This window comes from Spermophilus citellus (genome assembly GCF_964194105.1).
Source record: "Spermophilus citellus genome assembly, chromosome: 10".
Lineage (NCBI taxonomy): Eukaryota > Metazoa > Chordata > Mammalia > Rodentia > Sciuridae > Spermophilus > Spermophilus citellus.
Genome location: NC_138197.1, coordinates 47,979,614 through 48,006,957, shown reverse-complemented (window position 1 = coordinate 48,006,957; position 27,344 = coordinate 47,979,614). Strand labels below are relative to the sequence as shown.

General features: G+C 35.1%; 1 protein-coding gene across 1 annotated transcript in view; it reads right to left on the bottom strand.

The window, feature by feature from the left end:
• ETNK1 (ethanolamine kinase 1) overlaps positions 1 to 26,794 on the bottom strand; it is a 64,712-nt gene extending 37,918 nt beyond the window's left edge. Inside the window, exons 1-2 of the mRNA XM_081309272.1 lie at positions 26,300 to 26,794; positions 7,741 to 8,000 (exon numbers count right to left, since the gene is read on the bottom strand). Coding sequence (XP_081165398.1) covers positions 7,741 to 8,000; positions 26,300 to 26,455 — 416 coding nt within the window. The 5' untranslated portion in view covers positions 26,456 to 26,794. The remainder of the gene's footprint in view (positions 1 to 7,740; positions 8,001 to 26,299) is intronic.
• Positions 26,795 to 27,344: the final 550 nt, after the last annotated feature.

Below are 27,344 nucleotides of genomic sequence, written 5' to 3'. Positions count from 1 at the left end.
CAAACGAAACAGATCATGATAAATTTCCATTAATGAAATTACTAATTAAGCACTAGCTTAGTACAATTGCTAACTTGGTCTAACTAGTTATCTTTACTAATAACATTCTCTCACCTCCTCTATGTTCTGCCCCTGTTCTTTAAAATCCAGTTCAAATGACCTTAGTAAACCATTTCCTAATTTCCCACATATACACAGTAAATTACTTGTACTTTTTTTTAAATTCTTTTCTGCTGTTCTTTGTATACTACATAGATTATTCGTTCCTGTGAGGTTACTGTCTGTCACAGATGGTAAATTACTCAAGACAGTGGGGAGTAATTTCTTTTTCCTGCCCCAGACTAGGTCAAACATATTCCAATGCCTTTTACATTATCCAAGCAGACAATCTTAATCATAAGTATATAACTATGCTCTAATGAGCCACAGAGTACTGTGGACTTTGAGTCAAAGCTCAATCAATCAGTCTAATATGCAGCCAACAAACTGGACTAACAACCAAGTTTCCTAAAAGTCCAAGACTATATTCAAGCCCTAAAGCTCATAACAAGAGATCAAAATGTGACATAACTAACTCCAAATTGATAATAACCTATTAATAAGTCATGTTTCCTTTTATCATAAATATACAAAATTCATTTTTTTAAAGGAAAAAAAGCTAAACAATCACATAACAAATGTGCATCTCTATCTCTAACCTTTTCTTTGGGGCCTTGTAACCATGGTTTGTTCACTTATATATTTGATATTTTAAAAATGTTCATCGTATGCCTAGCATATACAAGGCTCTTATTTCCATCCCCAACACAAAAAATAAAAAAAAAATTTATCATAATACAGACTTGTTTTTGTTTTATTTAAGATAGGGTCTCACTACATTGCCCAGGAAGGCCTCCTATGTGCAATTCCCTCTTCCTTGGTCTCTCAAAGCATCTAGAACTACAGATGCATACCACACACCTGGTAACTTTAGTGTTCTTGACAAAAACTACAGTCAACCCTCTGTATTCACAAGCCTGCATCCACAGATTTAGTCCATCACAAATCAAACATATTCAGAAATAATTCCAGAAAGTTCCCAAAACAAAAACTAATTTACTATGTGCCAAGCACTATAATTCCACACATATAAAATATGTAGAAGTACCCTGCTATTACAGCCAAAATTCCATAGATGATCTTCCTCACTTTCTCTCCAGTTCTCTGAGCAGTAGTTGCTTAGTATCTTGTTTACATATTATATAGCAAGGCCTATGATGATTACACCTGTTCTAAACATGCAGACTTTTTAAAATCATTATTCCATGATTTTGTCAATAAATCATAACAACTATTTATATAGCAATAGTATATTACTATATAATATTACTAACACTGTATTAGATATTATAAGTAATTTAGAGAATATTTGAAATATATGGGAAAATATGTGTAGATTATAATTTTATATAAAAGACTTACTTGAGCATTCAGATTTTGTTATTTGGGGGGGGGGGGGGTCCTGGAATTAGTCAACCAAGGACACAAAGAGACACCTATATAGTTATTTTTTCTACTTGAGGTTAAAAAGATTATGAAAAGATTTCTGGTTAAGAAAGAAAACTCTACAATAGTCTTAATAATTACTACTTAATTATACAAAAAGGTAGGAAATCAATGGAAAAGTCTGCATTTACTTCTTGGTTATTCACTTTAAATCTGCAAATTTTTTTTATTTTTAATAAGTGATATAATATGTTATATAATATGTTAATAAGTGATATGTTATATATAATATGTTATATTATATCACTTATTAAAAAAATAAAAATATATATATATGAAGCCCAAATATTTCTCTTTATATTTGCTCAGTAACTTTTCTCAGTAACTAAAGCTTCAATTACTCATTGGTTTTTCTTTAAGAATGTACTTTTACTACCCATATGATCATAGGCAAATTACTTAAAATCTTTGCAGCTTAGTTTTCTCATCTACTTAAATGTGATTATATTACCTATCTCCTAGAGTTGTTTTGCTTTGTTTATTAATATATGTAAAGTGATTATTAACAATGTACAGCTCATGTTATATTACAGAAATATTACTCATCTTCATATTTTAAGTCATTTCTCTGATATTTCTTTTTGGTGGTGCTGGGGATTGAATCCAGGGCCTTGTGCATGCTGAGCAAGCACTCTACCAAATGAGCTATATCCCCAGTCCCCCATTTCTCCAATCTTTACAAAATAAATTCTGACAACAATTAACAGACTAATAATAATATAGTCATTATCAACATATGTAGTATTAGTAAAAAATAAATCTTAAATTTTTAATATCAAACAATCTCTTAATTAAAGTTAAAATAAAGAAAAAAGAATAGACAAAATAGGACTCTAATATTCCCATGACTTAGGCACATAGTAAATTTTGTGTGGTCTTTTTCCTACTAAAAAGGCAAAACAAATTTCTCAAGGACAGCAAGTAGTAGTAAAATTGCTTAGTTTGTGTTATGGTTTAGATGTTCCCCACAAAGTCACATGCTGAAGCTTGGCCCCAGCTGATGGAGCTGTTGGAGGTGGTGGAAACTTTAGGAGGTGGGGCCTAACAGAAGGAAGTTGGGTCATTGGGGAGATGCCTGAAGGGGACTTTGGGGATCCTAGCTCCCTTCCTTTCTCTCTCTGCTTCTGAGTCATCAGGAAATGACAAAAAAATTAAAATAAATAAAAGTCTACACATGTTTAGTTTGCTTCTCTTTGCTCCATCACATGCTCCCTTGCCATGGCGTTCTGCCCACAGGCTAAAAAAACCAAGAAGCCAATTGACCACATACTGAAACCTCCAAAACTATAAGCCACAAGAAATCTTTGCTACTTTTGATTTTTTTCAGATATTTTGGCACAGCAATGGAAACCTGGCTAACACAGTTGGGAAGGATTCTGAAGTCTAATCCTGGCTAAAGAGGAAACAGTTCCAATACTAGTTAGTATTTTAAACAAGGGAGAGGGAGTTAGTAGCAATAAATACTTGCTTTGCCACATGTGTTATGCTGCTTTTAGCACTTCAGAACTTTATATGTGAAAGTAAATAATACCAAAAAGGAAAAAAATGGCTATGAATGAATTATTTAGTTAGTTATTTCAGAAATAAGGTCTAGAGGGTATGTGGTTAAGTGGCAGAGCACTAGCCTGGCATGTGTGAGGCCCTGAATTCAATCCCCAGCACTGAGAAAGAAAGCAAGTCTTGCTAATGTTGTCCAGGCTGACCTCAAACTTCTAGACTCAAGCAATCCTTCTGCCTCAGTCTCCTGAGTAGCTAGAACTACAGAGCATGCCACTGCATCTGGCTAAATTTCAACTTTAAATTGAAATTGGTGTGGTGGCACATATCTGTAATCCCAGCTACTCAGGAGGCTGAGGCAGAATTGAAAGTCCAAGGTCAGTCTGGGAAACTTAGCAAGACCAGGTTCCAAAATGAAAAGTAGAAAGGGCTGGGGATGTAGCTCAAAGGTAAAATGTCTCTGAGTGAAATCCCCAGTACTAAAAATAAATAACTACAGTGCTTCCAAAAGCATAATAAAGCCAAAAAGAACAAGGCCTAGCCATGATAATTTGCCTAAGTAATATTAATAATTTTTAAGTTACTATCTAAATTGTTAGAAGATGTGCAGAAGTTTAGAAAAATTTGAGAAGACATGGGGGAATATTACAAAAGTTAACACCTAGTACTTAACATATACTAAATGATATTTTAAACTTTTTAAACAGACAAGTGGAGTACTCCTCATCAGAATTTCCAAAATCCAAAACACCATTCCAAATTTGACACTGAAGACCAACATGACGCCACAAGTAGAAAATTCTAAATTCTACCATGATCTAACATGATGGGGGTCAGTCTGTCAAGTCAAGGACATTCTAAAAATAATGTATAAAATTACCTACAGGGTATATGTATAAGCTGTATATGAAACATAAGTCTAAATATGATATAACACAAAATTCATTTAAGTTCCATCCCCAAGGTGTCTCTTCATATATACGCAAATGTTTCAAAATTTGGAGAAATACTTCTGGTCCCAGATATTCTGGATAAAGGACACCCAACCTACATTTCTGTACTAATAAATTCAATCCTTACAACAACATTATTATTCCAGTTTTTTAGATAAGGAAATTAAGGCACACAAAGCTTAATACTGTGCCCAAATTCATTCAGCTCATAAAACTGAGGCAATCTGGCTCTATAACGTATTTTTTTTTTGGTGGAGGGGCATACCAGGGGTTGAACTCAGGGGCACTCAACCACTGAACCAAATCCCCAGCTCTATTTTGTATTTTTTATTTAGAGACAGGGTCTCACTGAGTTGCTGAGTACCTCGCTGTTGCTGAGATTAGCTTTGAACTTGCAATCCTTCTGCCTCAGCCTCCCAAACTGCTGGGATTACAGGCATGCGCCACTGCACAGGCTAAAATGTACACTTAATGAAAGAGGTAAGCAACCTAATGTTGAATTTCAACATTTTATCTCATTCCACAAATTTCCACTATCATCAATGAAAGAGGAAAAAAATCTGTTCCACATATCCAGTTTCCACCATGAGACTGAGGAGTAAAAGGAGTAAAATTCTAAATCTGATCTCACTGGCAGATGGTATCCACCAGTTTAAACTGAAAGTTTAAATTTGATATATTAAAGACAATTCAGGAGTACCAATGTATAAAAAAAAAAAAAAAAAGTGTGAGGCTTACAAAGGCAGTTAAGACTACCAGTAAAATGATATTGGACTTAAGCAACTTTTTTTTTTTTAATCTTTTGAACACTTTTTTTTCCCACTGTCTGTAAGCAAGAAAATTGACAACATCAAAAATCAATATAGGGGCTGGGGATGTGGCTCAAGTGGTAGCACGCTCGCCTAGCATGCGTGTGGCCCAGGTTTGATCCTCAGCACCACATACAAACAAAGATGTTGTGTCCTCCGAAAACTAAAAAATAAACTCTCTCTTTAAAAAAAAAAATCAATATAGTGTGTAATCCCAGCAGCTTAGAAGGGTGAGGCAAGAGGATCATAAGTTCAAAGCCAGCCTCAGCAACTTAGCAAGTCCCTAGGTAACTTAGCAAGACCCTGTCTCAAAATAAAAAGGGCTGGAGATGTAGTTCAGTGGTTAAGGACCCCTTGGTTCAATATCTGGTACAAAAAAAAAAAGTAATATACATACAAAATTATAATTTTATGTTAAAGAGAAAATTTCTAGTATTGGTAACAGTTGTCTGCCAACTTCCAGCTGACATATCACTCCACCCCTTGACAGGCCCCTGAAATGGAGAACATTAAAAAAAAAAAAAAAAAAGTAGTCCTGTTCAGATAGTATTCTCAGAGATTCTAGTGCCATGGTCAAAACTTCAGGGAAACAACTGGACATTAATTGGTGTGTTTTTTGTCACAGTGTGTGTCAAATGCAGGTGTACCACAGTCTTCACAGCCTGAGTTTCAGCAATGCTGTTCCTATACAACCATTTATTTCATCTTGGCCTAGCGCTTGCTAGGTGTCCACTGACTGATGGGTGTCATATAGGCATTGGTCAAGGTTCATGTAGTTGTCCAGGCATCTCATGTTTAGCAGTGGTCACTTTTTCTCTATGCATCTTCCTTTTCTGCAAGGTAGCAGACCTTTTTGATAAGTTCCATATTGCTCAAGTTCAGTACTATTCTCCATTTGACTTGGTTTCCATCTCCTCCTCTGAGCCTTCTCTTGTGTATATCTAGTTCCTATTGCCATGTGGATGCTGCCCATACCTTTTATAATGTGAATAACCTCTGTAGGAGTCCTGGGAGACCATGTAATAGTCAAAGAACTATTATATACCTTCCTTATAAGAGCTCTGAGGAAGAACCAAAGGAGGGAGGGAGTACCATGGGGAACTGAAATAGTATTCTATGGCCTTCCTGTAGTTCTGGTGGCTTTATATCCAAGGCACTGCTGGATATTAATGTTGTCAGTATCTTGCATATACCAAAAGAGAATGCCAAGACTATCAAGAATACCAAGAACCTTTTGCTATTGATGCCTTTGCTGCCATCTCTCATGATAAAAATCCATATGGGAACTGAAACTTGTGGGCATGCAGATTCTGGGCTGTGGGCAAGCAGGGACTTATTTTTCAGTGAATATGGGATTAAGGAGTAGGGGTATGGACAATGACCCTGAAAACATTTGTGTCTCTGCTTAAATGCAAAGGAAGCTCATGTGGCTCTTATATAGCAACCTTACACAATGAGTATTTTTGTTTCTGAATCTAATCCCAGCTTTTCGTTGGTCCAATATATCTTTAGACTTTTAACACTGTTATACAGGTATTTCTCAACCATAGTGAACAAGACTAAAGATTTATAAATAATAAACTTATATAAGCCTCAAGACCCAAAAAATTTGACACAAAAAGATAAGTCAGTCAGACATGGGGATGTGCATCTGCTAGTCCTATCATTCCAGAGGCTGAAGTAAGAGGAGCCCTTGAGTTCAAGCAGGAATTTGAAACAAGCCTATGCAACATAGCTAGATCCCATCTCAAAAAAAAAAAAAAAAAAAAAAACAAGTAATCACAGCCTGGTGTGATGGCACACACCTGTAATCCCAGCTACCCAGGAGACTAAGGGAGGAGAATCTCAAGTATGAAGCCAACCTGGGCAACTTAGGGAGACCCCATTCTCAAAATAAAAGGAAAATAAGAACAAGCACAAATTTATTAATTGGAATCCTTCAACACATCTAAAAGAGAATATACCTGATGGCTAATACCTAGGATTTGAATAACTTTCTATGACAAATTATTTTATTAGCTGATAAGGGTTACCCAATAAACAAATGATACTGATCCATTCAATTTTTATCAGTGTGTTAATTCAGCACTTCTTAAAGCATGCCCCTGATACCCAAGATCTTTCAGGATGTTAATAACTTTCTTTCATAAGACATTTACCATCCTCACTCTCATTCTTTCAAAGTATACAGTATTGTTTGGGAAGCTACCTGACATATGATAATGTCATTATACTGATGTTTAACACGATGTCCACCAGACATTCTTGTGTTCTAAAAATTTTAAGTTTGAATATGGTAAATACTGATAAATATAAATAAAACATTAAAATAAAAGCTGTTGTATTACTCAGTAACTTTTCAGAGTTATAAAAAATTGCTAAGAAAAAAATGAGAACTATGAACCTGCTACTTTAAAATCAAACCCATTTTCTAGAGTTTAAGAACATCAAGTGAATTTTTAAAGATGATTTTAGAAAAATCATCAAATATATTAGAAAAACCATCATATATATATATATCAAATACATACATTTTCTTTATAGCAAATCTAAGATACTGAGTTCAATAATGAACAACTTAATAGCAAAAAGGGGATAACAATTAATAGACATTTATTAAGAACTATGAAAACATGAGCAATTAAGTAATAAGTAGCTTAAAATAAGAAATTTGCAACCCTTCAATTTCAAACATTTCTTTTAAAAAATAAGGGAAAGCCCTGACCCTACATCAATTAATCAAAAATCTCTTGTAGCCCTTTTGTGTAGTCAAAAATGAGAATTCTTAAGAAAAGAAACAAACAAAAATAGCTCTAAAGAAAGTTTCCAAGTAAACCAAATAATAGCTCAAAGAAAGAAAAGTAATTTTAAAAAATATTTTCTTAAGTGTATTTAACATTCCTTTTCAAAGGAAAAATTTAGAAAAAGATATGTACCTGAAAATGGCTGGATTGCAGACATGCTTTGGATCCAATGCTTCTCCCTGTATAAATTCATAGCATAGTCCATTGTTGAAGGTACAATAGAGTTGTGGTGCACAGCCATGAGCCTGCAACACTCGAAAACTCTTCACTTCTTCATCTCGATCTACTAACAACTCAGTTTTATTGCCATAAATTCTCACCAGGACTACGTCTTCCATGGTATTACCCACGTAACAGCCAATAAGTTTATTTGTGATTCCATCTGTGAAGAGCTGTCAGAAAAAGAAAAACATGGGGGGGGAAAAACAATTACATGTTTTATAAAATGGAATGCAAGATAACCTGAATATAACGAGTAAATAAAAAGAAAAACAAAACACTAGGGGTTGAAGGCATAGCTCAGTGGTAGAGCAGGTACTTTGCAAGTGTAAGATGCTGGGTTCAATATCCAGCAACCAGGAGGAAAAAAGAAAAACACCTTGGGTCTGACAATGTATTAGGCAGATTTTTTGATACCCTGACTCAAAAAAAAAAAAAAATTGAGTACAATGGTACACACCTATAGTCCCAGCTATTCAGGAGGCTCAAGCAGGAGGATCACTTGAGCCCAAGGATTCAAAGCTAGCCTGGGCAACATAGCAAGACCCCACTTCAATCAACCAAACTCTATTGAAAAGCATGTTGTTATTATTACAATGCCATATCAATTCACACATGCTATTCTGTAACTTCTTCATGCATCATATAGAAAAATATTTTAACTATTGTTATAAAGACTGAGAACTATTTAACATTTTGAAATGCTTATCATAAATGACAGTCTAGCTCCTCAAATACAAGAAATTTCCATGTTTTCTATATCTTCACAGCAAATAGTAGGTCCTTAATAAACACTAGAAGCCACAGTTATCAACATTAATGTCTTCATCTACCTTATAAAAATTACATGTTCATCAAATGTTTCAGGCAGTAATAGTTCAGAGGATGAGTTGCAGATCCAGACCATTTGAGACTGAATGCCAGCTCTGCTACCTACAAACTGAGTAACCTCAGACAAGCCACTTGACCTCTATGTATGCCATCTCCTCATATGTAAAATCTGTATATTAGACTCTACTTTGTAGCACTGATTCAAAGATTAATGAGTTAATATACATGAAAGCACTTAGAACAGTGCTCCACACAAAGAAAGCTCTTAAACATAGCTAACTATATACTAAGATTTTTAACACGATTGTAAAGAAATTCATGATGAAATCATAAAGCAGTGATAATATTAAGACAAACTCAATATTACAACAATATTTGAAAACAATTATTTCCAAAATATTTCTCTAAAGAAAGTTTAAATCCATGCACCAGGCCCTGGGTTTAATCCCTAGCACCACAAAAAAAAAGGGGGGGGGGAGGAAAAAAAAGCTTATATCAAAATAGTCAATAAATATTAATTATTATTGCTTCTGAGAAAATTCTTTTCATACCTAAAGAAGTAAAAAGCCTTTATTCTCAAAATGCCATTCAACATTGTCCTCTCAAATTAGTGCTATCCTATATATATTTGGTCTTGTAAGGCTAGTTATATTTTTAAACTTTAATCCCTAAAATTCATATTACTAGTCAGTGAATTTTGCTCCTAATCACCTCTAATCCTTAGTTTAAAAAATTTTTAAGATGGGGTCTCACTATGTTGCCCAGATGGGTCTGAAACTACAGGGCTCAAATAATCCTCCCTCCTCAGCCTCTGAGTAGGTGGGAACTACAGGTACACCCACTATGCCTAGCCTTAGCTTAAATATTAACAACATTTAAATACCAGGTAAATAATGTATTCTAAATTTGTTCTCTGTTTTATCTTATCACATATTTTTTTTTAAATAACATGTATATTTGTTAAAAACAGAATTTAAACTTAACTTTTTACAGACTCCAAAAACGAGAGTACCTTTAAATTTGTTATTATTTTTTTTTTTGCTTAATATTAATACAGGTATCACTTACTATGAAAACTGGCAATTAAAATCAATTAAGAATTTATCCTCACCAGGCCTGATGGCATACCTTTAACCCAGCCTACTCAGCCTGCTGTTGCAGGAGGATCCCAAATCCGAGGCCAGCCTCAACAACTTAGTGAGACCCTGTCTTAAAAATTTTTTTTTAAATGTTGAAATGGGCTAGGATGTAGCTCAGTAGAAGAGTGCTTGCCCTAGCATATGCGAGGTCCTGGGTTCAATCTCCAGTACTCCTCTAACTTTTTTAAAATAAAAAAGTATCCTGCATTTTCTATGAACTATACTTCATAATATCCATGTAGCCCTAATTTATAAGAAGAGTTCTTTAACAAAGAATACCAACCGACAAATGTGGAAGAAATAACAGAAGCAGAAAAATCAATATTTTACAATGAAAACATTTTGTTTCCAATGAAACAACTGTTCAGGCAACAATCTTTAATCTTTAATTGTCTTTAGGCAAAAAACTGATAGGGAACTTTATGATAGGAAATGTCACCTCCTGAACTCACTAAACAAACATGTCACACTGCTTCACATGATACAAATATGAAATACACTGTACATCCATGACCTGGAATTGAATCAAGCTTCTAGATCTTTGGGGATTTGGGGCAAATATACAGATTAAGGAAACACCACAAAGAATCACAACAAAAAACATACAAATCCAGAATGTAGATCTGGCTATGCAAATGAATCACCAATAGTTAAAGGCATAAGCTAGAATATGACTTTAAAGAAGCTTAAGAAACATTAACAACCAAAGAAATGCAAATATTTAGTTCGTTTTCTGATTCAAACAAGTAAGTGTCAAAATATTTTTGAGGTAACTGGGGAGATTTGATTATGGACTGCCTACTAAAGGATGCCTAGAAATTATTGCTAATTTTATTCAGTGTGACACAATAGCACTGTGATTTTGTAAGAAAACACCTAAGTTTTGTTGTTGTTGTTTGTTTCTTTTTTTTTTTTTTTAAACTCCCACATGCTAGGCAGGTACCCTACTACTGAGCTACATCCCAAGCCATCTGTTTTTACTCTTATTTCAACAGATGCAGAAAAAAGATTTGACAAAATAAGCACCCTTTCATGTTCAAAACACTAGAAAAACTAGGGATAGTAGCAACATACCTCAACACTGTAAAAGCTATATATTAAACCCAAAGCCAGTATCATTATAAATGGGAAAAAAAAAATTGGAAGCATTCCCTCTAAAAACTGGAACAAGACAGGGATGTCCTCTTTCACCAATTCTATTTAATATGATTCTTGAAACTCTGGCCAGAGCAATTAGACAAAAGAAATTAAAGGGATATGAATATGAACAGAAAAACAAAAACTCAAACTATCATTATTTGCCCAGGACATGATTCTATACTTACAGGATCCAAAAAACTTCCACCAGAAAACTTCGATTTAATAAATGAATTCAGCAAAGTAGCAGGATGTAAAATCAATATCCATAAATCAAACACATTTTTATACATCATTGATGAATCCTCTCAAAGAGAAATTAGGAAAACCACCGAATTCACAACAGCCTCAAAAAAATAAAATAAAATAAAACACTTGGGAATCAATTTAACAAAAGAGGTGAAAGACCTCTACAAGGAAAACTACAGAACACAAAAGAAAGAAATTGAACTAAGACTTACAGTGATGCAACAACATCAATGTTTATAGCAATACAATTCAATTTATACATCAATGTTTATAGCAATAAAATTTACAATAGCTAAACTGTGAAACCAACCTAGACGCCCTTCAGAAGAAGGAATGGATAAAGAAAATGTGGTATACATACAGAATGGAATATTATTCAGCATTAAAAGAAAATAAAATCATGGCATTTGCAAGTAAATGAATGGATTATATAATGCTAAGTCAATTTAGCCAATCCCAAAAAACCAAATGCCAAATGTTTTCTCTGATTTAAGTATGCTGATTCACAATGGGGGTGGAGGGGGAGAAATTAGTTGAATTCTAGATAGGGCAAAGGGGAAATGGGGGGAGAGGAGAATGGAGGAGGCAAGGGGGTAGGTAAGACAGTGGAATGAGATGGACATCATTACCCTCAGTACATGTATGAAGACACAAATGGTGTGATTCTACTTTGTATACAACCAGAGATATGAAAATTATGCTCTATATGTGTAATATGAATTGCAATGCATTCTGCTGTCATACATATATAACAAATTAAAATTTAAAAATCTAAAAAATGAAAATTAAATCTGAGTTTTTTGTTTGTTTTGTTTGTTTTTGGTGGTACTAGAGATGGAACTCTGGGCCCCCCACATGCTACACAGGCACCCTACTACTATGGTACATCCCCAGCCCTTTGTTTTTATTTTTTACAAATGAATATTAGAATACAGGAAGGCAGTTACTTGGGATCTGAGCTTTGCTTTAAAATACTTCAAATGGGCAGGTGAGGTGGTGCACACCTGAATTCCAGCGGCTCAGGAGGCTGAGACAGGAGGATGGGGAGTTCAAAGCCAGCCTCAGCAACAGTGAGGTGCTAAACAACTCAGTGAGACCCTGTCTATAAATAAAATACAAGGGGGAGAAATGAATTACAGTAGAGGGGGTAGAGAGAGAAGAGGGGAGGGGAGGGGAGGGGGGATAGTAGAGGATAGGAAAGGCAGCAGAATACAACAGACATGAGTATGTCAATATGTAAATCAGTGGAAGTGTAACTGATGTGACTCTGCAATCTGTATACGGGGTAAAAATGGGAGTTCATAACCCACTTGAATCAAAGTGTGAAATATGATATATCAAGAACTATGTAATGTTTTGAACAACCAATAAAAAATAAATAAATAATAAATAAATAAATAAATAAAAATACAAAATAGGGCTGTGGATATGGCTCAGTGTCCCTGAGTTCAATCCTTGGTACCAAAATAAAAATAAAAATAAAATACTTCAAATGGGTTAAAAAAACAAATGAATCAAATGTGGATTTTGGATAATGAGTATATGAATATTCAATTCATTCTCTCTGAGCATATTAGGAAATTATATTTTTAACTTTTATGATATAACTAATCAAAGCAGTGAGAAATTCCTTAAAATTTACATTGGAGAATTACGTAATATAGCAATAAGTTCATAAGCATAAGTATATATTCCTAAACAAATAAATAAAACATGAAGATAGATTAAAAAAGCAAGAGAAAAAAAGTTAAAAGATCCAAGTGGTAAGAAACTGAAAAAGATTTGGCGATACATCCCACTTACTTTTAGACACTAATTTCTTTCTCCTTCCCTTCCCAGCCAAGTTTCTTGAAAGAGATTTTATATTCAATGCTTCTGCTTTCAAAGCTACCATCTGCTTTTTTGTTTTGGTATGTGGCACATGGTTTAAAAAAGTTAACTAGCACTGAAAGTTTGATAGTAATCAACAGTGGAACTAATTCAAACTATTTTCAACTCCCATAGTATTTAACTCCTATTTTAAGATATCGTTCTTAAATTGCTTTTTTATATCAAAGTCTATACATTATCTAAGGGATTCTTATAAGACATCTTTCTTGTACCAACTACACATACACACTCACACACACACACACATCCCTATCCTCATTTACCCACAGGTATAAGAGGAATAAGTATATTTCACTTTTTGCTTTATCCATCTTTAATAACACTACTACATATACAACCATCCAAAAACCCCAACATGAAGTGTACTATATATTTCATTTCCTGGATGGTTTATTTCCTCTTTAATAATTGCCTTGTTTTCTTATTTGCTTTCTTTTACATATCCTATTTTGTACTCCCTTTAGTAGTGTTTTTTTAGCTGGGATGTAAAACCCTGAATGAATGGAATAGGAATACAAATGGGCAAAGCTTTGATATCTCCCCAGCATACACAAAGGCATGTAGACGTGCACTACACTATCACCACATCTGTTCTCATCTATTTTACTTATTGGACTTTGACATGTGATTTTATTCAAAGAAGAGCCTAAAAAAGTTGAGGATTGGGGATTTAGTCCAGTGGTAGAGAGCCTGCCTACCATACACAAGGCCATATGTACAAAGCCCTATGTTGGGGTCAGGGTGGGGGATAAAGCTTCAGCTGACAGAAAACTTCCAAGATAGATAATCTGCAAAGGAAAAAAACAAAAAAAAAAGAATATGAGGGTCAAAATTTTTCCCAAAAATTTGATGAAAAATTCGAATCTCAAAGATCTAAGAAAGAAGCTTGACAAGACTGTAGCCCAAAAAACATAAAGAAAACTACATAAGCACGCCATAATAAAATTTCTAAATATCAGATACCAATCCCTTTTTTTTTTTTTTCCTGGTACTGGGATCAGGAGTAGCCCACTGAATTACATTCCCAGGTCTTTTTATTTTTCATTTTGAAACAAGGTCTCCTTAAATTGCTACGGCTAGCCTTGAACTTGTGCTCCTCCTTCCTCCTGGGATTACAAACAAATGCCACTGCACCAGTCAATTCATTTCTTCATCCACAGAGACAAAAATCAGGCAATCTTCCTTCAATCTTCTCTCTTCATCCACATACCTAAAAAGTTTCCTCCCTATGTACTTCTTGAATCCTCTTCTCTTTTTCTTTTTTTTTTTAATATATGTTTATTTATTTATTAGGTGTAGATGGACACAACATAATGACTTTAATTTTATGTGGTGCTGAGGATCCAACCAGGGTCCTGCCCGTGCTAGGCGAGTGCTCTACCGCTGAGCCAAAATCCCAGCCCCCCTCTTCTCTTTTTCTACCCCCACTCCCACCCTAATTAGGATCTTGTAAATATCCTATTTATAGTACTATATAAGTCTCATTTCCAGTTTACCCATCTCTCCCCAAGGAGGGAAACAAAATTCATTCTCTACACTGCCACCACAATATATCTAAAGTACAATTAGGAACATAATTGTTGGAAACCTTGAAGTGGCTCCACACTGCTTAAGAGATAAATTCCAAACTCCTCAGGGTAGCAAGTTCCTTGCTATCTCTCACCCTATCTAGCAATCTGACAAACTTTTCCTTCCTTTGCTTGACCTGATTAACTCATTATTAACTTCCTTGAAAATTTTAACACAGTACTTACCTCTTCTAGGAGGCAGGCCCTAAGTTTGTATAAGGCATAAATAATTCTCAGTGCTTGCTAGTACCCGACCCATTGCATTTCCTAAATTGTACTATAATTGCTTAACTATATTTACCATATCATATTACAATGTGAATTCCTCCAAGATTTGGAAAACATCAAAAGAAGGAAAAAGGAAGGACACAAATAGAAACATAAAACAGATGGGATAAATAGGAAAAAAAAACAGTAAAAAGAAAAAAAATTATGTAAGTAATTAAATGCAGAACTCAATAACTCAATTAAAATACTAGTAAATGATGCTTTACAAGACATGCGAAATGAAAACTGATACAGCTATCCCACATCATACAGAACAGATCTTAACAAAATGACATAAAAAGGGACATATCAATACAGCTTCAAAATAGATCTAGCAAAAACTGATAGAACTAAACAAACCCCCAATAATTGCTGGAAACTTGAGCATACTGCTTAAGACCTGATTTTCAAAAAAAAAAAAAAACAGCCATATCCAACAACAGAATATACATTCTTTTGAAGGCTGCATAAAATGTTACTAAAATGAACTACAGGCTTGAATACTGAATAAGTCTCAATTAAAAAATTGGTATTTTCATAAATAGTAGGTATGAGCTAGACAACAACAGTGGATGTGGCTAGACAGCAACAACACACAAAATAAAAAAGGTGAAGATGATAAATTTTGGTTTTATAACTTTTTAAAAATTTTTTTAAACTTTTAAAAATCACAAATTCATTGGAAATGATTTGAATGCACCTCTAAGTAAACTGTGATACAACAAAATTCACAATGGGAATTAGAAAACATTTTTAATTGAATGATAATGAACACATTATCAAGCAAGTGGCATCTGTTGTCCATTATCAGTCAGGAGCAGAATAAGTATGTCAGTCCACTATATCTTGGTATCTGAGTCACCAAGGAAAAAAAACAATGAGCAGTAAAGCACTGCTTTACTCACAAAAAGAAGAGATAGAGCAAGACCAGCTTCAGTAGAGGCTATCAGTCCCCCATAGCTAACAGATTCCTCACAGAACCATATGCAGACATCTGATCTGTACACCCTCCTCTTATGCTTGAGCAAAAGGACCTCATCATCTCCCGCAGAGGTCAGACACAGTAGTGAAGTTGGCCAGGTGACATGTGACATACATCTTAAGCAGAACAAAGGAGTACACACTGAGTCTGAAGCAGGGAAAGATATTGCCACATAATGTGACAAGTTCAGAACAAGCTGTGAGGACACTCTCTCTTGGTAAGGAAGTGTTTCAGGATGATGGTACATTCTTTTATATTGGGGAGGGGGGTAACTAAGGACTGAACCCAGCAGCACTCTACCACTGATCTATATTCTCAATCCTTTTATTTTTCACTTTTGAGACAGGGTCTTGTTAAGTTGTGGAAGTTGGACTTGACCTTGTGATCCTCCTGCCTAAACCTCCAAATCACTGGGATTATAAGTGTACCATCTCATTCATTCTTTTTCTTTCTTTTCTTTTTTTTTTTTTTTTTTAGTTATAGATGGACACAATATTTTTATTTTTATGTGGTACTAGGGATCGAACCCAGGGCCTCACGTATGCAAGGCAAGCACTCTACCACTAAGCTACAACCATCATGTTCCATTCTTATGTTTTAAGAGACTATAAAGCCTGCACAAGAGACTTTAGCCTTTCTCAACACATATCAAAACTTGTGAGTACTTATAAATAATATATCAGAAATTTAAAAGATAAAATTATCAGATGCTGGGAGGGCAGCTCAGTAGTATGGTACATGCCTAGTATGAGTATGGCCTTGGATTCAGTCTCTAGTACTTACCCTGCAACATACACACAAAGGCAAAAAATTAGTAATCTAGGCTTCCAGCTAAAAAGAAACCTAGAAAAATAAAAGGTCACTAACATTCAAAGATTAGGGCTAGGCATGGTAGCTTCTACCTATAATCCCAGCCACTTGAGGCTGAGGCAGGAGGACAGAAAGTTGAAGGATAAAATTTAGCAAAACCCTGTCTCAAAAAACTAGAAACTTTAGGATTGGGATGTAGCTCAGTGGCAGAGCACCCCTGGGTTCAATTCCCATTCCCATTAATTAATTAATTAATAAGGTTAGAAAGGAAATAATAGAGAGCAAAATTATCAAATAGGAAAACTGAAGTTAAAAACTATTGATTGAAAAGATCAATAAATTGCAAAAACAGATCAATAAAGTTAAAAACTTCTTAGCGAAATTTATCAAAACAAAAAAAAAGTTAACAATAAAGAAGTAGACTTCATTACAGATCCTAAACATATATTATTAAAAACAACTCTTCCAAAAAACAGGAAAAGAAACACCTTCCAACTTGATACCAAAACTTGGTCAAGGACATTATAATAAGGGAAAAATTATAGATTAATCCAGTTCATATATACAGTTGTAAAACTGCTAAAATACTAACAATTGATATTGTGATATATCAAAAAACTACTTCACAACAAATGGGGTTTACCGAAGGAATGCAAAGGTTATTAACGTTCAAATTTTTAAATCAATGCAACTTACTTCAATAAGAGAAAATTGGATACTCTATATTTAATCTAGGAGCTACTGTGAAGATATTTTGTAGAGTAATTAATAACTATAATTAGGTGACATAAGATGTAGGAGACTATGCTCAGTAACACAGATGGGCCTCATCCAATCAGTTGAAGGGCCACAGAAGCAAAATAGGTTTTCCTGAAGAAATTCTGTTTAAAGACTCCTATCTGAGGATTTCCACTCTGCTGGCCTGCCCTAATAATATCAGACTTGCCAACTGACAAAACTGTACAAGCCAATTTTATTTATTTATTTATTTGATTCTGAATCTCTGGAGAACCCTTATGGATACAATTTATAATCTTTAAATTCCACTGAAAATTTATACTATGGATACACTTAGAATATTTATCCATATTTTACCTATCACAGTGGTTTGATAGAATACTGTTTTAATAACCCCCCCAAAAAAAATAAAAATGGCTTCAATGATGTTTTAAAAAAATGGGGTTGATTAGTATCTATAATGACCCAAGAAAGTATCTAAGATGTTTTTATTTTGCAGGGTTTTGAAAATACTAGGCAAAAACTCAACTACTAACCTACATATCTTCAGCCCAAAAATGTTTTATTTAAAAAAAAAAAAAAAAAGATTTAGGATAATTTATTATATATACAAAAGAAATGTTGTTATATTTATTGATATTTATGAACAGATAGGTACCCAACTAAATCTGTAATTTACTAAGCTTTTTAGAAAGACAAAAGAAATTGTTTACAAAATACCTTTGAGGTATATGATTTAAAGTTGAAGGATTTAGAATTTTTAAATTAATTTATTTCTTCTAATTAGGTATATATGACAGCAGAATGCATTTTGAGTCATTGTACACAACTGCAGCACAACTTTTCAATTCTGTTTATGCACGATGTAGCGTCGCATCATATGTGCAGTCACACGTGTACCTAGGGTAATGATGTCCATCTCATTCCAGCATCTTTCCTGCCCCATGTCCCCTTCCCCGCCTCCCCTTTGCCCAGTCAAAATTCCTCCATTTTTCCATGCCTCCCCCCATTATGGATCAGCAGAAGGATTTGGAATTTTTACTTTTTATTTTATAGCTTTGAATTATTAAGGGCACGTGTTTGTCTTTTTAACAAAAATTAATATGCTTAGATAAAATACATGTATTTCTACTTCTTTACAGGCTAGAAGTTAAAAACCCAGTGTTATTGTTTTCCCTAGTGGTGCTGGGGAATGAACACAAGGATTTAGGCATGTTAGACAAGTATTCTACCACTGAATTACATCCCCAGACTGAAATGTCATTTTAAGAACTAAGTCATGTGATGTTTAACATGACTGAATACATCTGCAGCTACCAAAAATTAGAGTCAACACCATACAAACATGGGAAAATGTTTATGAAAGGCCAGTGAAAAAAATGAATACAAAATTGTACATATAATTACAAATATGCAAAATGTTTCAGAAAAGAACAGAACATAACAACATTTGAGAACAGAATAGAGAATAGACAATAGGAAGCATTTTTTTCCTTCTATTCAAAGTTTTAATCCTGTTATATATATATATTTTAAATATTTTTTAGTTGTGGATGGACACAATAACTTAATTTTATTTTTATGTGGTGCTGAGGATCAAACTCCATGCCTCACACATGGTGGGCAAGCAACTCAACCACTGAGCCACAACCCCAGGCCCTGCAATATATCTTTTCATTAAGACAAAATGATTTTGTTTTTGCATAGTCTCTTATAAAAGGACCTTAACACATTTTGGCATATTATTTTCTCAGAGAATTTATTTGTGAAAAATTACTACTACAAAACGTTCTATCTTGTTTAAAGAAAGAAAACCAATTTTGTGGTTACCACTAGAGGGAGGAAGAGATTAAGACCAAGGAGGGAAACCTTGGAGAGAAACCAAGGAGGGAGATACTCTGAGAATACTAGAAACATTTTCTTTCCCAGGGTTGAGGTAACATAGGTACAACTTATGTTTCATGAATATTTCTCAATGTTTGTTTACCTCACAATTTTAAAAGTGATATTAAATTTTCATTTATAGTCAATCTGGTACATCAAAGTAATACCCTACAAAGCAAAATCAAGAAAAACAACCAGCCTGGGGTTGTAGCTCAGTAGTAGTTTGCCTATTATGTGAAAGGCCCTGGTTTCAATCCCCAATACTAATATAAGACTTAACAAATCATTATAATAGATTATATTTTTCTTGTCAAGTTTTCTATTACTTCCCTATCTTTGCTACTCACAAAACACACACAGAAACCCATTCCTTAAATCTTCCCTCTTTCCTCACCTGCAAGAAGTCCCACATTTATTTTCTAAAATGTCAGATCTAGTCTTTCATTTCCATCTAAGGCTACTATCCTAATACAGCTTGTCTGGACTGACACAATAACACAATAGCCTCTCAGGTTTTTCTCCCTGAAATATTATTGTGTCCATCCACAACTAAATAGCCCAGATACTTGGGTTAGTCTTCTACTCCTGGACTCAAGGGATTCTCCTGCCTGCCTCTCAGACTCCAAAGTAGCTGGAGCTATGGGCACTCAACACCACACCCCAGCTAAACTTTTTTTAAAGCAATACAACAGGAAGAAATACATTTAACAACTGATGTAATACAAAGATAATTCTATATAAAACTGAAACAAGTTAAACCAAACAATACTTACTTTAATATCTGCAAGGCTTTCTGATGTATCCTATTCTTATTCTAAATCATCTTTTTAAACTGTAGTGGTCTCAATCTACTATATTAATATGGCATCCGATGGTAATCATCATTTTAAAATCCATGTTCTTATGTTCAATTTTTGTGGGGGAGTTTGGGGGGGGTGCTACTGGGGATTAAACCCAGGGTGTTTAACCACTGAGTGACAACCCCAGCCTTTTTTATTTTGAGACAGGGTCTCATTAAGTTGAGCCTTGCTAAATTGCTGAGGCTGACTTTGAACTTGTGATCCTCCTACCTCAGCCTTCCGATCACTTGGGATTACAGGTATGGGCCACCATGCCTAATTAATTAACCACTAATTAACCACTTATTCCCCAATTCCAAGAATTATACTTCCAGATTCCCTGATGAAATTTATCCTCCCAGCTGAGAAGGTTTTGGCTTTACTGGGGAGTGGGGATCTAGCCCATTCAGATTATAGGTGACAAGAGGAAGCCAATAATGTCAAAGACTGGCAAAACAAGCTACAGATGAAGATTTTGGGAAGTATAGTATCTGTGCCTTCAGAAATAGCACTGAAGCTGTTTTTTTTTTTTTTTAAACTAGTGTCAAGAAAGAAAATACAAGCTCTCTTAGCTATATAAATATAGTATTTGTTACCATCTACCCTAATATTTTATTATCCTAAGACACCAAAACCAGGGAATAGGGAATAGAAAAACTGGATTTAACCACTGATATTAAGTTACATTGAAAATAAACTACAAAAAAGGAAAAGAAGGGGGATCTTGAAAAACGAAGGGAGATCACTAGTGGAAAGGGACCAGTGGGGGAAGGGGAAATAATGGTGAATGATACTGGCCAAATTATATTGTTATATAGTGTGCATGTATGAATATGTAACAACAAATCCCACCATTATGTACCATTATAATGTACCCATAAAAAAAGAAAATATGACCTCTTAAATATATAACTAAAGATTCCTAAAATATTATATCCTCTCCTTGCACATTTAATATACTAGTTTAATTTACTTAAGACTTTACAGAAACTTCTACTGCTCAAAGTAAGGAACAAACTCATCTTTTTGGAAACAGAAAAGAAAATAAATTATTAAATTAGAATGCTAGGCTAGGAGTATAGCTCAATGTAGAACCTTGACAAGCATGTCTGAAGCCCTGTATTAGTAACAGAACAGTAGCAGGAGAGCACTTGCCGAGGCCTTGGGTTCGATCCTCAGCACCACATAAAAGTAAATAAAATAAAAATATTGTGACCAATTACTTTAAAAAAATAAATAAATGAATGAATAAATTAGAACTACTAAAGGAGACACAACTTTACAGGTCTAGTCATTTATTCTTCACTTAAGGAACTATGTAATATTAAATATCAATATTAAAATAAAATAAAAGTGATTGACTGGAGATGTAGCTTAGAGGTAGAGTGTTTCCTTGGTATATGCAAGGCCCTAGGTTTAATCCCCAGTACCACAAAAAATAAAAAATAAGATGGGTTGTGGATTTTTAATAGAATATTTAAGTAGCTACCTCAAGAATGATTTTTTTAAAAAAAAGGGAAGGATAAATGCACTCTAAAGATTAGTTTTCAATCTAATTATATTAAAAAATTAGGAGATTTAGAAAACATGCATAGTTCAGTGGGAAAGCACTAGCCCAAAATGCTGCAAGATCCTGGGTTTGATCCCCAACACTGAAGGAGTGGGGGGACAGAAACAAAAACTCAAGTATGGCCAAAAGAACAGTACACTTTATAAAAATGTTCTTATGGGATGGGGTTGTGGCTCAATGGTAGAGCGCTCGCTTAGCACATGCAAGGCGCTAGGTTCGATCCTCAGCAACACATAAAAATAAATAAATAAAACAAAGATATTGTGTCCAACTACAACTAAAAAAAATACTTAAAAAAATGTTCTTATGTAATCTTTGCATATGAAAACATTTGAATATTCATGTAAAAAGGACTTTTATTGTATTTTCTTATTTGTCTTCCCCTTCCCCATCAAACTGGGAATTTCAAAGAACAGATATTTTTAATTTAAGCATCTAATATATAGTAGGTACTCAATAAAAATAATTTTCTTGAGAGTATTTATTGTCCCCTCACAACCACCTGCAGAGGTAGAGGATGTTATTGAGTCCATTTTACAGTCAAAGATACTGAAGCTTAGGAAAGTTAAATCAAGTACTGAGTCCAGACTCAAAATTAGCATTACATTCAAACTCCATTCTCTTTACCACTATTAAAATTTTGCTATTGAAAAATTAAATGGAGGGGCTGGGCATGTGGCTCAAGCGGTAGCGAACTCGCCTGGCATGCGTGCGGCCCGGGTTCGATCCTCAGCACCACATACAAACAAAGATGTTGTGTCCGCCGAAAACTAAAAAAATAAATAAAATATTTAAAAAAAATTAAATGGATAAAATGTACCTTAATAGTAAGCAATCTCACTGGGATCCTAAGCAGAAATAAACATTAGTTTTACAATGTTACATAATACTGGTTTTACTAATCTAGCAAACCTTTGCCATTTTGTCCTATAGGTACCAAGATCATGAAAAAATTTACAGAGATGAGTCAATGAGAAAAATAACATTGGTCAATATGGCAAACAGAAAGATCCTAAAACAACATACAGTAAGAATTTATCAACATTTTTACAAGGAAAAATAATTTTAAGAGTCTCATAAGAATTATTCTGTTACTGTCGAGTGTAGTGATACACTCCTATAGTCCCAAGGAATCTAGAAGCTAAGGCAGGACAATTTTAAATTGAAGACCAGCTTGGGCAACTTAGCAAGACTTTGTCTCAAAATTTTTTTTAAAAAATTATAAAAAGGATTAGGGACGTAGCTCAGTAGTAGAACATCCCTGGGTTCGATTTCCAGTACCCAAAAAAAAGAATTATTTTGTTGGACCTAAGAGTCTTGATTCTTTTTTCCTTTATACAGTGGCTACCCAAAGAAAGAAATGCAGAAAAGTCAAAAATCCAAATTCAAGTAAGTAAAGGAAAGAGTTTTTACATAAGAAAAGGAATCACTATCTTAAAGGAAAGTTGAAATAATCCCTCTTCTAAAATAGTGACACATATGGGAAGAGGAATGCAAATTTACGCTCAAGGGAACTTAAAAAAAAAAAGCCGCTTTTTTCCCTTAAGAAATTAATTTTATACAGACCTGGCTTCCCTGCCTTAATCATAATATATCAACATCAACTTTTCTTGGTCAAAGAGCAGTAATTCATAAAATGGGTTCTTATTCCAGATTTGCCATTTACAAACCACAAGTTCAGTTTCATTATCTAAAATACACATTAACAATATTTGTATACATCCACCTCAGAGGGCAGTTGAGAAAGAGCATGTTAAAGTGTTCTATAAACAATAAAGTATTATTAAATACAAACCATGATGGCTGATATTATTGTCTTAGATCCTTATTCCAGATACTATAATCCAAAAGTCAAAATCCACCTTTTATACTTTACTCTTGTAAAGACAGAAATTCTATCCAAAAATGAGATTTATTATTCCATGTACCCATAGTTTGAGCAAAGATTAGGCCCTGTATCATTTTGACTGCATTCAAATCTTTTTTTTTTGGCTTCTTTCTGGATTTTCTGATGGTTTAGTTATTAGGATTGTTCTGGATAGTCCAGTCTGCAGAACTAGTTTACAAACTAAGTATTACTTTCTACAGAAAGTTTCTAAAGTAGTTTAAAACATTTTAAATGCACACCACACAAAAAAAATGTATATATATTTTTTAATTATTTTGGAAAAAAATGGGCTAGAGCTGGAAGTACAGCTCAGTAGTAAGCACTTGTTTAGCATGCACAAGGTCCTGGATTTGATCTTCAACACAGGAAGAAAAAAGAAAACAGAAAAACCACAGGCTATATTACTGATACCCAAATGTCCTAAAATTACATTATAATCAGTTGCTTATGTGATACATGCTTCCTCTTCTGAAATATGAGGTCTGATTTTTGACCTTATACTTCAAGGAAAATAAAATCTCAAAAGAAAATATTCCCAATGAGATTGACTAAAGAAATCCTGAAGCATCATTAAAGTAGGAGTTGCAATGACCTACAATGTGAGAAAGCAGATCTACTGAGTTAACAGATGAACAGTGATCAATTCATCTTATGGACGTCCCAGCTTCTTAACCAAATGCTTTACTTGCATGTGGAAGGAATGTATTTTTAATAATCATCCTTAGAACAAAACAAGCCATAGTGTTTACCATCACTTATAAATAATTATATTAGAAGATCAAATTATGAATACAAAGATCTAAGCTAAAAGTTGCCACAGCAAAAACAAGATTCAATTGTAATTAGTTACTTTCCAACAATCAAAATCAGTTTCATGTTACTATCACCTTTCCTCTTTTTTGTTTACCTATACCTTAGCTTTATTTCACCAAGTTTCACCTAAAAAAAGAAATTGTATCTATCTAATATCGTTTTGGTTTGGGCAATTTTTTTTTAAATATATCAGTCTGGCACAGAGCACTTCACCATAGCTATTATTATTCTATAGACAAATACACCAAAGGAAATTTCAACCTACAAAACTTTCAATTTTAAAGTCACTATTTAAAAAGTAACATGATTTGCCAGTACTAGAGTTTATAAGAAATAGCACTACCTTTAATAAAAGATATTTAATTTACAATTGCCATAAAATATATCATTTTAATAAATTTTAAAAACTTCTAAAATAAACTAAAAAGAAGTTAATATATAACAAGCATATATGAGAGCTATGTGGTAGAGCACTTGCCTAAAACGCTCTCTGCATAGCATTCATAAGGCCCTAGGTTCAATCACCAGCACCACAAAAGATTTAAGAAAAAAAAAAAAAGAAGTTGTTTTAATATGGAAGACATTTCCTTAAAGGAAATATGTGAGTTTTTTTACTTATATACAAAAATCATTTTGGATTCACTATTCATTTATACTTGGACAAAAAATACTCCCTTAAAAATTTCGCAATTCTTTGTCTAACTTTTCTTCTGAAACATATGGTTCCTTTTAATCTGCTCAAAAACTCTCCTAGGCAATAAGAACTGAAACTAAAACTTATGAAAGCCCAAGCGTTAGGAACCATTCTTGGAACTAGTCACTGATCATATTTTTATTTATCTTTGTATAGGTAGCTAGCTCCTTTAGCGAAGAATTATATCAATAAACATCTCTGAATATTCAAATTCAACAATTTATTGCATGCAGTTATCAAAATGAAGCAGATGATTTGGCTAATTCAAATAAATGTTCTTACATTATTGCTCAGATCTAAAAACCCCAAATATCACAGCTTTTAAGTTATTGATTAATTTTAATTTGCAAGGAAAAAGGACAAAAGGAGCTTCATTTTCAGGTAAAATATCCTAAAACTCAAACTGTAAATACTAAAAACAAATCATTGAAAATAAATGTTACATGTAGGAAATCGTAACTCCCACGTTATTAGAAAACTCCTAGATTCTTAGGGAATTCTTTCGGTTTTTTTGTCTATGAACACAGTGGTTCAAGAAAGGGAAATATTCCCAAACCACTACTCATTCTAACATCAAATATTAGGCAACATTAAAAATATAAATTTAGAAATATAAATTCAAACAAAATAATGTACACAGCGCCACTAAAAAACAGATCTAGAATGCATGACCATGGTTATTACTCTGGAATTGAGAATTCTCGCCAATCTGAAGACTGGGGAAGATAAATGCAGGATAAAGCATCAAAGGGAGTAAATCGCGGGGGAAGGGAGGAAAAGATCAGAGAGGATTAATTACTGCATTATTTATGGGAGGAGGTTGCTTGAAACGACAGACGAGGACCCGAAGCAAGAGGAGTGAAAAAGGTTCATTTTGCAGAGAGAATGGTCGGGGAGTGGGAGGAGGGGCAAACTATGAACAGGAATCTTCCCGGTGTGGAAAGGGTGCGTCACTTACGTAGCGGCTTCGAGAAAAAGAAAAATTGCTCTCAGGGCAATCTTAATAAGCAAAGATGAAGAAAAGGGGAGTGACCTTCCTAGGTGTGATGGAAGAAATACACGGTCACCTCCCAAAAGCCTGGGAAAGAGATGTTCCGAGGGTCCTAGGGATGTGCAAAACCTCCAGGGCCGCATCCGGGATGTGAGAAATCAGGGCTGCGGTGTGGGCGTTACCTGCAGGGTCACCTCCTGAGGGTCCCAGTGCGGCCGCAGGTGTTGCAGGAGGCTCAGGGCCCCTTCCCGGCAGCGCTGTTCTTCCTGATCTTGAACCGTGACGTTCAGCTTGGGCACCTCCGGAGAGCCGGGTGGGACGTGGATGTAATTGGCCATGGCCCAGGCGACGGCGGAGACTACCACAACGACGACGGCGACGGCGACCACGAGAACGGCGGACGCCGACAGGCTGGTGGTTCCTTCCGTCCCGGGGCGCCCTCGTGGGAGGGCTGGGGGCGCTCGAACGGACAGGAGGGCGGTAGGAGAAAGGCTGGAGGCGACACTATCGTCCACCGGGGTCTGGACAGCTGCTGAACTGCGCCCGGGCCGCTCACGGGTAAAATTCCTCTGCGATCCACCGCGGTCGACCGCGGAGGCTGCCGGGACTGGCCTGACGCTGGCGTCACGCCCGGGGCGGAGCCTCCGCTGCGTCAGGAGCCAGCTGGGTTTCTAACCTCCGGCACAATGGGGTGGCTGCTCCGCCCCAGGGTCTCAAGCTGCGGAGATGGCACGAGGCCCCCAGAGCGCTGTTAGTCTGGAATACACCGGGCTTCTTCCCCCCCCCCCAGCCCCCCCCGGCTGGAGTCGGAGCCCTGCCAAACCCTGCAAGGCTTTAAAGCTTTGGTTCCCCAGATCAGGAGGGTCATGAGGGTTTGAGGGGTGGTAGGGCTGAGGGTTTGAGGGGTGGGGGCGGGGGGAGCAAGGGACACGTCCTGAAATAACCCCAGGATAAGGCTGTGAACTTGGCCTGAGTCTAGGCAGACTGGATTAATTTGGTCGTTTTGATCCTGGAGCTGCTGTGTACTTGGGATCACATAGTTTGCGTTAGCAGCTGATTTCCCATTGGCAGTGTATGGAGATCATAATATTAGGGACAGATTTAGTTAAGATATTTGGGTAAAACAACTACAACATTTAAAGTGTTATATATAGTGTCAGATGTTTGACCCTACTGAGAGTTATTCAAAGTCTGGAAGAACAGGTTATTGTCTGGGATGGAAGGAAA